The following is a 10808-nucleotide window of genomic DNA, read 5'->3' as shown; positions in this document are numbered from 1 at the left end:
AAGCCTTTGGATCACATTGAGCATTTTGAGGACCTGGTGACCAGTATCAAGGCTAATGGAGTGACTGAGGATTACATCTTCTGCAAGCTCTTCTCTTACTCACTTGCAGGAGAGGCATCTCAGTGGTTGAAGCAGTTACCAGCTGGATCATTGACAAATTGGCATGACGTCAAGGTGGCTTTCCTCAACTACTTCTATGATGATGCAATGTCAGATGAGTTGAGAGTCAAGCTGTCCTCTTTCAAACAGAGACCAGATGAAGCCTTCAAAGCAACTTGGGTGAGATTCAAAGCTTATCAGAGGGATTGCCCACACCATGGATTCTCAAGGGTACAACTGCTGAGTATCTTTTTCAGAGGATGTGACTGGGAGTATCAGTTGGCTTTGGATGCTGCAAGCCATAGCAATTTCAAAACAAGATTTCCAGAATATGCTGAAGCTTTGATTGAGAATTTGGCCTCCAGTAATAGTACTAAGAGAGTTGATGCTGAAAGGAAGAGATTGCATGGAGGATTTGATTCAAACCAGCTAGCTTCAGTCAATGCTAAGCTAGATTCAGTGCATAATCTTCTTGTGGGTAAGAAATCAGTTCACTTTGCTGCTGAAGTTGAGACATTTGAGCCACCACCTGAGACAGGGAATGAAGAAGCAGATGGCAACTTTGTCTATGGAAATCAGGGTTAGAGATTCGGTAATCAGCAAAGCAACAAGCCTTACAATTGGAACTCTTTGGGCTACACTCCTAAGCCTGATTTTCAGAAGCATCAACAAAGGAACAACTTCACAAGGACTTATGGGAACTCTTCCTATCAGTCTCCACCTCCACAAACTCCTTCTGAGAGTAGAATGGAGGCCATGCTTGAGCAGCTTCTTCAGGGACATGAGAATATGACAGTGACATTCAATGGGAAGATTGATAATGTCTACACAAAGCTTACTGGAAGGATTGATGCACTGAATGTACATGTTAATCAATTGGAGAGTCAAGTGGCACAGACTGTTGGGTCTGTTAAAAAGCAAGAGGGTTTTCTCCCTGGAAGAACTGAGTCAAACCCCAAACATGCTTGCAATGCCATATCAGTGAGAGATGGAAATGGTGATGAAATTTTTCTGCTGAACAAGGGGAAAAATCGACCAAATTCTCGGGTTCAGATGATGGTGTCGATCGACACCACCTGGGTGTCGGTCGGCACCCTTCTCAGACAGAATCGGAAAACACAAAATCTCCTGTTCCAGCAGCTGTTGAGAGGGTGTACAAGTCTAAGATTCCTTTTCCTAAGCCAAGAAAGTCCAAGCAGGAGATTGAAGATGCTAGATGCAAGGAAATGATGGACAAGGTGATGATTGAGATGCCTTTGATTGATGCAGTAAAGCTCACTTTGTGATCTTAGCTATAGCATCAACTTGATGCCACATTCTGTTGCTGTGAAACTTGGGATGACAGAATTCAAGCCAACTCAGATTTCTCTTATCTTAGCTGATAGATCCAGAAGAATTCTTGAAGGTGTTTTAGAGGATATTCCAATTAAGGTTGGAAACTTCATGATTCCCACTGACTTTGTGGTGCTGAAGTATGATAAAGAGCCTAATGATCCTCTCATCTTAGGAAGATCTTTCTTGGCTACAGCTGGTGCCATCATAGATGTGAAAAAGGGTCACATAGCACTGAATGTGGAAGGTTTGAGTATGAACTTTGAGATGCATAAGCTGAGGAGAGCTCCTACCATTGATGGACAGACATTTTCTGTTGAGAAGACTACTGAGATAAGCTGCAAAGAAGAAATTACACGAGCATCAGGCTCAGTGTCGATCGACACCTCCTCTGTGTCGATCGACACCCCTCCACGACCGAGCCCTGACGTGTTTTAGGACATATAAATAGTATTTTAATGTTTTACAAACCCTTAAGTTATTTTCTAGCAAGTTTTATTTTCCTCCAACCCTGTGAGATTTTGAGAGCTTTGGAGAGAGAGAGATCTGCTTTGTAGAAGAAGAATTCTTGAACTCCTTTTTACTCTTTTAATTTCAATTGCTTATTATTCAGAATTATGTTTTGTTCTTCATTGAATATGTCTGAATAGTTTGCTTGTTAGGTTCAGAGTTTTTAACAGGGATTTTCTGATTTATTAGATCTGTGTATTTAGGATTCATTATCTTTCTAGATCTTTATCTTAGATTGTTCTTCACATTAATTCTTGATTGATCACCTAGAATTAATACTTTAGAAAAATAAATTGATATGAGAATATAATTGATTTTCCTGATAAAACATTTTGATGAGCAAAATTACTTCTTGCAAAGAGATTTGATTTAGTGATTTTGTGAACAATCTAAACTTATTTTTAAAGCTGATTTATTACCTAGAATTTTGCAAAGAGATTTGAATTTTCTGGTTTTAAATTTAGATAATATTTGCAGTGAGAACTGATTTGTCTTACAAAGGTGTTTAGAGTTCTAGATCTGTTCTTAATTGCTTGAATCATAATTATTACTTGATTTAATAATTTGTAATTTTCTGAGAAATTCCCTAGGCCTAACTTTTTGATATTCTGAATTTACAACCGCTTTTATTTAATACTTTGCATTGTTATTTTAATTTTAAATTAATCTGTTTAGCATAATTATAAAACTCTATAATTTATTGTATAGACTTAAGTCCTTGTGGAATTTAATCCCTAAGTATTACAGTGATCTCTTAATTTGAGAGAGTAGCTCTATGATTTAATTTGAGCTTATCATATGTCACTGAAATTTAATAGATTAAAGCGTATTTGGTTTGAATCCAGTAGTTGAAAAACTACGTTACACTCATTTGAAGTACGTATCCGTTTCTCTCTATCATTGTCTCTAAGCTATGGATAAATGGGAAAGCGTTTCATGCATTGAAGAACCACCAAAGTGCCATAATCAAGGTATACACGCAGACCACACAAATAATTATGTTGTTCTTTTTTTTTTTTTTTTTATCAGAAATCATAACTTAAGAAGTTGCATTAATTTGTGATTGGCTTAGGACATAAAGGCTGTTCCAAGACGAGGAAGAAGGTGATCTTGACTTGTTCTGCTTCGTGATCAAAACAATGACGCTATCTTAACCTGAGCTTTAATAATTGGTATCATAGTATTAAGGGAAATTCCTTTCTTCTTTTTTTTTTTTCTTCACCTTAAGACCTTTTCTCTATTCTTTTATGCCTTCTTACTATTTCCATCTTCTAGATTACTCGATTTCTGTGGAGTTTATAGACGAGTTGTATAGTTTTACTAAATAGATCAAGATTTTGTTGTATACTCTTACAATTCATATTTCCCCTCTTTTATATATCCCTCATGAGCTATCTAAGTTCTTGACTGATCTCTCTTACTATGTATTGTTTCATATATATATATATATATATATAGATCCTAGAGATGTTTGTAACCATATTCTATATATAGGACAAAGTCATGTTCTAAAATACAAATCTTACATATAGAACATTTAAAAACCAATTTTCATATATACATTTATAATATATTATTGTGTGAAACTAGATGAGCAGAAATAATGAAATGTCGTTCAAACCAAACAATACATGGAACATTCCGATTACGTGGACAGAATTAGATTTACGAGAAATTCCTATTATGTTTAGAATTAGATTTACAAAAAAAATAGTGATATAGCAACATAGAAATTAAAATTATTGCAACAAACCAATATATGATTAAAAAAAGAATAGAATTGCAGTAGAGCTCCTATCAATCTCATCTTGTTTGTTTTAGTTTTCACCATACATTCTCAAATGTAATGTTGATGTACACAAAATATATCAAACAATTTTATAATTAGTTAACACAATTTATTTATTTGATAAAATATGATATAAAATTAGCATTTGCAGAAACATATTAAAATATATTGATGAGGAATACAAGGTAAACGATACTTTATATCGCATGTCGTACTTTGTAGATCCACCATAGGCGGCGAAGCTTCGTGATGCAAAACAAGCTGAGGAGTTTTTTCAGGCAATAAAATTTGTGTTGCTTCAACACCCCGAAATGTTACGATAGTCATCACTACAAATCAAACCATATTTTATCTTATGAATTATAAACATAAACATGCACTTTTCATCAATATGAAACTAACCGGATGTAACAATCAAGAAACTAACAAAAGCAAACTTCATTATTTTTTTTCTCCATGTAATTAACTATTACAAAAGTTGTTGAGGATATGGTTAGTATCTAAGGCTGTTTGCGTTATTGTGTGGAACTGCTTTTATAGGATGGAGATATGATATGTTTTAGTATCAAATTATACATAATATCTAGGTTGCATAGAAATGAAAACGGATACGCGGAAGCGAGACGTTTTGAAAACAGAAAATGATTTTTTCTAAAATTAAGAAATAAAAACGTATGTATAATACAATACCAAACATAAAACCTATATCAAAATGAATATTTGAAACAACACAAATTAATCCACATCCAGACAAACAAACACACCAACAGAGTTAAGTCTCCACATCCATGTAAAAAAATGACAAAATTTGGCAAAGAACATAATTATTCTGATTTGATCAACCATTGATATCGATTTTCTCCCTCACCACTCGCCAAATAGAGAGTTGGAGACGATTATAGAAAGACGCAAAGAGAAAGACACTAGCAGGAAAAAAAAAAAAAAAATCCGTCAGCCAATCAGGAGCTGACACGCACACCATTCTTACTTGTTCTAAAACTCCTAATATTAAGATCGATTGTAAACTAATTTGAGCTGTTTTACTTATTTTTAATCTCTTTTATTATTATGCAACTTTTGTAAAATTTTCTATATTCCACCAATGGAGATGGTCTAAGGCATATTTGGTTGATTTGGCAGATTTAGTTTCCACTCACACTACTAATTAGGCAGATGATTATAGCAAAATGCAAGTGCATGGTAGGCTTGACTTTAACTTTTCATGACAATACATATAATTTTTTTATTTATCAACGATAATGACAATAGTTTTAAAAGAATGAATAAAGTAACTTATTAAAAAAAAAAAAGTAACTTATTTATGATTTAAAAAGAGTTAATTTTGAAATAGTTTTTCAAATTTATTTATTTTGAGAGTTTGTGGGAGGAATAAGAAAACAAAAAAAAAGTTTCCAAATCGGGGTATCCAAAAACAAAAGACAAGGGGCTTTAATCTTTATCCAAATTAGTTTCCATTTGTGGAGCTTCTTCTACCCAAAATTTGGGGGCTGAGAAAGGGTTTAGGGGTTGGGGGAATTGATAGAAAAGGTTCGTTTAATGAAGACTGCGACGAATCCAGAGATACTTGAGGAGGTTGACGACGAAGGATGTGGAAGTGATGATTTGGTGGATGATGTTTATGTGGCGGAGCAAATTGGCTTAGATGGTGGTGTTTCAGAGAGACCCTCAAGAACCAGTGAGCTCAATCTCTCCTTTGAAGGAGAGGTCTTTGTCTTCCCTGCTGTCACACCTGACAAGGTTCATTTTTACTCCTGTTATGTGCTAATTCCATCTCAGTCATTGATCTTGTGAAATGAGCACAGTTATGTTATTGCCATTCGTATCAGACCAGCCTGTGTTGTTTGAGACTGTTTCACTGAGGGTTTGAGTTTCCCTTGCGATATTACAACACTCTTTTGTATGCTTTGTAATGATTCAGGTGAAAACTGTTCTCTTGCTATTGGGAGGGCGTGATATACCTACTGCTGTTCCAACACTTAAACTTCCATTTGAGAATAGCAGGGTAATGTATCAGGGCTTTGAAGCTAAAAGTTTTGGATTTTCTGGATGTTTTAGTAGGGCAGTTCATATGTTCTTCAGGGTGTAGGTGATAATCCCAGGCGGTCAAATCTATCAAGAGGACTAGCTTCTCTAGTTAGGTTCCGTGAGAAGCGTAAGGAAAGATGTTTTGACAAGAAAATTAGATATACTGTGCGAAAAGAAGTTGCGCAGAGGTACATCAAGTTTCTTGTTAACTTAATCTAGGTGCCAATTTGGGCTGCCCTGTAGGGGATTTGGCTGCTTTTCTTATACTCTTCTAATGTTTACCCGCAAACTTTGGTTTTGGAGAATTGATGGACAAGTTTATTTTCCTACTTGATGTCTCCACACGGATTGATGCTAAAGACTATTTTGTAATTCAGGATGCATCGTAAGAATGGACATTTTGCTTCCGTTAGAGATGGTTCAGGTGATTCGAACTGGGAAACTAGCCAGAGTGGCCTTCAAGATGGCACATTTCACTAGGAAACTACGTGAGTTGTGTGGATTTAACAGTTTCCAGTTTTATTTAGAATAAGGGTTTTAAGGTACTCGTTGATGGGTTACTGCTTTCTTTATTGGTAAAAATCATGTAGCACTAGGAGATGTGAGCACTGTGATGAAAGTAATACTCCTGCAATGCGTCGAGGGCCAGCTGGACCGAGGACTTTGTGTAATGCTTGTGGTCTAATGTGGGCCAACAAGGTCCTCTCCCTTTTTTCTCTCTCTCTACCCTCCCATTTGTCTTGCTTGAGTCTCGATGGTTGCTGTTTTTTTTGTCAGTGTGATAAGCCGTATAGCGTCTACACTAGAAGAAAGTCACGTGTTCCTGCATCTTGAAGGAGGAAGAATCACGTGACTAGTCTGTTGTATATAAGCTTTGTTAGCCATTTTGTAGAGTTTATGCATTGTTTGTTGTATGTTGAGTGACGTATGTGTCGCTTAGGGAGATAGAGTTGATGAATCGGTGATGTGCCCATGGCTCTATTCTTTGTAACAGTGCATCGAAAGTAATAGATAAGAGTTTACACATTGATTCTTATCAATCGGTGCGTTTGTGATCGAGATCGAAGTCATCGCAGAAGATTAGGTTTTCAAGCAATTTTGGGGTTTGTTGCAATCAACGGATTCGAAGATTGAAGATGATGATGGAGCAAGTATTATCGCCGGAGTTATCGGCATCAGAACAAGTGGCGATTGAATTTTACGATCAATTTTCGGCGGTGAAAACAAGGATTTGTTCTTCTGAAGCTCGTATGAATTCAAAGATCGGCCTAAGAAAAGATTTCTTGATTCAATCCTTTCCGGGCAAAGAGACGGTACTTGAGGGTGGTGGTTTAAGCGAAGCAGAAGCTGCAAGATCACAAAATCGACTTAATCAGGTATCTTTCTTTTCTCTGGAACCTTGCCTTAGTGAGAATAAGCCTGGTATTAGAGACAACCTTCTCAAGAACGTAGAGATGGCAGTATTTGAAGGCTTTGGGATTTATGGTTGGATTGCGCTTGTTGAGCGTTTCTTTTGAATGGGTGGATACAACGATGCAGAGAAACTAGTCTTAGCTTCAGTGAGCTTGCAAGGAGAAGCATTGAGCTGGTACAACTTGGAAATTAACAGGAGTCAGTTTGAAAGTTGGGTTCAGTTTAAGTCGGGATTGATGCTGAAATTTGGCTCGAAGATTAGAGGACCAAGTATAAGTTTATTTCGTATCAAACAGACAGGAACAATAGCGGAGTATATACAACGATTTGAGGATCTTTCATCACAAGTATCTGGGTTGGATGAGCAGAAACTTGAAGGGATTTTTCTCAATGGGTTAACACGGGAAATGCAGGAGCTTATTCATAAGCAAAAGCCACGTAATTTGCTGGAGATGATGGCTGTAGCTAGAGCTATGGAGTCATGTATAAAGAGAAAAGTTGTTAAAGAAGAATTGATGTTGGCCAGTAAAGAGAATAATGAGATTTATGGATCTGATTATGTAGTGACTATGCTAAACGAATCAAGTCAAGAAGCATGCTCACATAAGACTGGGTCAATATCAGATTCTGTGCAGAAGATTGAGGATTTTTCATCTCAGGTTAATGGGTTAGATGATCAGAAGTTAGAAGGGACATTGTTGAATGTATTAACACAAGGAATTATGAAAGGGAATAGAGATAACATGGTGAAAAAGATCGAGTTGCCAATTTTTCATGGATTGTATCCATGTAGTTGGATAACACAGGTGGAAAGATTAATTCGCTCTGATCAACATACTGACATGGAGAAGATACAGTTGGTAACGCAGAAATTAAAGGGAGATGCTCTTAGTTGGTTCAAGAATGTGTCTTTCAAGAATTGGAAAGATTTCAAGTCAAAGTTGTATGTTCGATTTGGGAATTTGGCTCCAGTTACTCTGCAGCCATTGTCAGCTCTGAAACATGAGCCTTCCTTAGCCACAAAATCATTGGCAGAGACTGATTTGCATCAAGAACAGGAACCGCAGGGGGAAAATGCTGTCGATGGTGTGCTCCAACCACAAAAAAATGAGAATTTAATCTTTGCGGATCATCAAGATGCATCATTAACTTGTTCTCATGCAACAAGGGATCAATTTAAGTCACAACCGGGCCTTATTTTAGAAGATTTACACTCTGGTTTTAGCATTGATCTATTGAGAACTCAACAAAACGGGATATTAGAAGTTTTAAGTGTCTCATAAGTGGCGGATTACTACAAGGAGTCAGTAAGTATGATGGCAAAATCTTTTGTATATCATATATTCGATAAGGTGTTTCTTAAAAGGCACAGTTTACAAAAGAAGCTGCAAAAAGAAGAGGGTTCAAGAACCTACAAGCACAAATGGAAATCTAAGGAACTACAAGCAGTCCTGATAATTGGGAGTGATTCACGTGGAAGTGATGTTACATATGGCACCTGCTCTGCTGAAACTGTAGACAAGAGAGACTGTTTTTTAGTATGGCATCGCTGGAGAAAGAAGAAACTGCAGAAGATTAACTTGGAACTATGGCTGTTGCACACTTTTCTTCACCATATTATACAAAGTTACACAAACTGGATCTGTTTTATATGGGGACAACAGAGGCTCAGACTTTCCCAGGGCCTGGAACTAAACGGTGACACTATCATGGCCTCAGCGATTGCCGTCATTGGTTTCTATTGTCACAACACTTGCTACTACACAACTTGAGGACAAGCAACAATTTTCAACTCTGCATTTCATGGAGCAGATCAATATATCTCAGTTCTGGCCAACTTTGAGAGTTTCTTCTTTAATTCGTTATCACATGAGTAGAAATTTACAGTGGGATGTTGATAGTGATGAACTTGAGCCAGCCGAACAAAAGAGGAGTCATGGTTACTCGATTTGGGAAATTCATAAAATACAAAAAGGGAAGTGTGTTAACGGGAGCATGTTTTCATTTATATTGGGCATGCCTTCTTATTCTTCTGTGTGGCATTGTTGGCAAATTAAAGAACTGCAATGTGAAGAGTACAACAGTGGTATTACATACAAGACTGCTATTGCGTGTTTTTGGGTGTTGAAACAGCACACAATATATAAACACGCCAGGTATCCCGTTTTGTTGAGTTCTTATCACAGTGCACACAATATATAAACACGCCATTGATGCTAATGTGATCAGCATTTAACAGCTTTGTTAACCAAATTTAGTGTCTTCCCCAAAAGAGAAGAAATCTTCCATATCTATAGTTGGTTAGGTTCATATTAAGGGAGAGGTGGCTTAATATGATCTTTCACTTTCTATTTATAAGTTGGAATTAACTTGTTTGCGTACTGACTTGATTATTCATCCGTTCTTACCTTCTTCATGTAAAATCGTTTTCTTAATCGAAGATCTTTGTGATTTACATGTAACATTTCCATGTCTTCAACATAGCCTCTACTCGTTTCATTTTTGAACATTATAAGCCGTTCTAGAAAAGTTTGATTTATTGTGTAGTTGTGTCTTCTCACTGTGATCTGGTTGTTTGGAATATCCAGGGAACGTTGAGAGATCTCAGCAAAGGATCCATGAATCTTTCTGTGTCTCAGATTGAACCTGTATGTAAGACATTCTGTATTTTTGGTTCATGTCATAAGATTAGTGTAGGACTTTTTTTTCGGTATTGCTATCGGTCTGATTAGTTATCCTTAATAAACATTTACAGGAGACCCAAGTAGATATTAAACCACTCTACACTGAAGACTCCAGCAAGCAGGTTGAAAATGTATGCTGCCATGTCAATTTCTACACTATTCTTTACAAGACCTTGATGCTATCATAATATTGATAGCTCAGCTTGCAGGGAGTTTAAGTAGATCCTACTAAAGCAATACAAGAGTTTCCCCTCGAAACCGATGGCACTCCCGATATTGGAATGCTTTCATCGGCCGATGATGATGATGATGATAATGATGATCATTGTTCTAAAGTAAAAATTATATTCGTTCTGTCTATGTAGATTCTTGGAATTATGGATTGAAGATCCCCTTGATAGCCCATGTTCCTCAAGTAGCATTATAATAATTTAGTTTTGGGGGATGCAGGAACCTCTTGTGAATCTGGCTAATCCATCTGATACAGACTTTGATTTACCTTCTAGCTTTGATTAGTTAGAAGGACATCAGGTATGAGATTCCATGTGAGTAACTATGAGGCAGCTTCATCGGACGGAGCACAGCTTTGTGGATGGAGGCTAGCTAGAGTAGTTGTTTGTAACATTAGACAATAGATAAATAAGTTACGGGGCTAGAAATGAGTTTGAAGCGTTCCTTATTTGTACATACTGATTATGTATCAATCTATACTTGGCACTTACTAGATTCAGTACATACATGACTGATGACTCCATCATAAGTCGAAAATTGTTGTAAAACATTTGGAGTGGACTTCTATAACCGGCCCATTACTTATCTTATTGTGTAAGGCTCATCGGCCATGTCCTAGTCGGTTTAGGTTTAGGCTTTGCCTACTACTATATAATGTACTTGTTCGATTGATGAATAATAATAAGAAGGAGAGAAACAAAACC

General features: G+C 36.7%; 1 protein-coding gene across 41 annotated transcripts; it reads left to right on the top strand.

Annotated features, from left to right (window-relative positions):
• The first annotated feature begins 5042 nt into the window (after positions 1–5042).
• Positions 5043–10689, top strand: LOC104725465 (GATA transcription factor 24-like). 41 transcript variants are annotated; one of them, XM_087476061.1, is made up of 11 exons: positions 5081–5488; positions 5670–5753; positions 5831–5964; positions 6154–6264; positions 6367–6475; positions 6554–7152; positions 7316–9345; positions 9778–9837; positions 9945–10004; positions 10076–10208; positions 10324–10689. In XM_087476061.1, the coding sequence occupies exons 1-4, from the start codon at positions 5288–5290 to the stop codon at positions 6254–6256; spliced, it is 522 nt and encodes a 173-aa protein (XP_087332187.1). In that variant the 5' UTR covers positions 5081–5287; the 3' UTR covers positions 6257–6264; positions 6367–6475; positions 6554–7152; positions 7316–9345; positions 9778–9837; positions 9945–10004; positions 10076–10208; positions 10324–10689. The 41 variants fall into 41 exon arrangements, with proteins under 41 accessions (XP_019088816.2, XP_087332187.1, XP_087332186.1 ...); XM_087476060.1 differs by having other exon boundaries at positions 10083–10689; XM_087476058.1 differs by having other exon boundaries at positions 6367–7152; positions 10083–10208.
• Positions 10690–10808: the final 119 nt, after the last annotated feature.

This window comes from Camelina sativa, chromosome 11, assembly GCF_030686135.1.
Source record: "Camelina sativa cultivar CO46 ecotype springtype chromosome 11, ASM3068613v1".
In the NCBI taxonomy this organism is placed as follows: Eukaryota; Viridiplantae; Streptophyta; class Magnoliopsida; order Brassicales; family Brassicaceae; genus Camelina; species Camelina sativa.
Note: the sequence above shows the minus strand (reverse complement) of the source record. Positions and strands in the feature narration are given on the sequence as shown.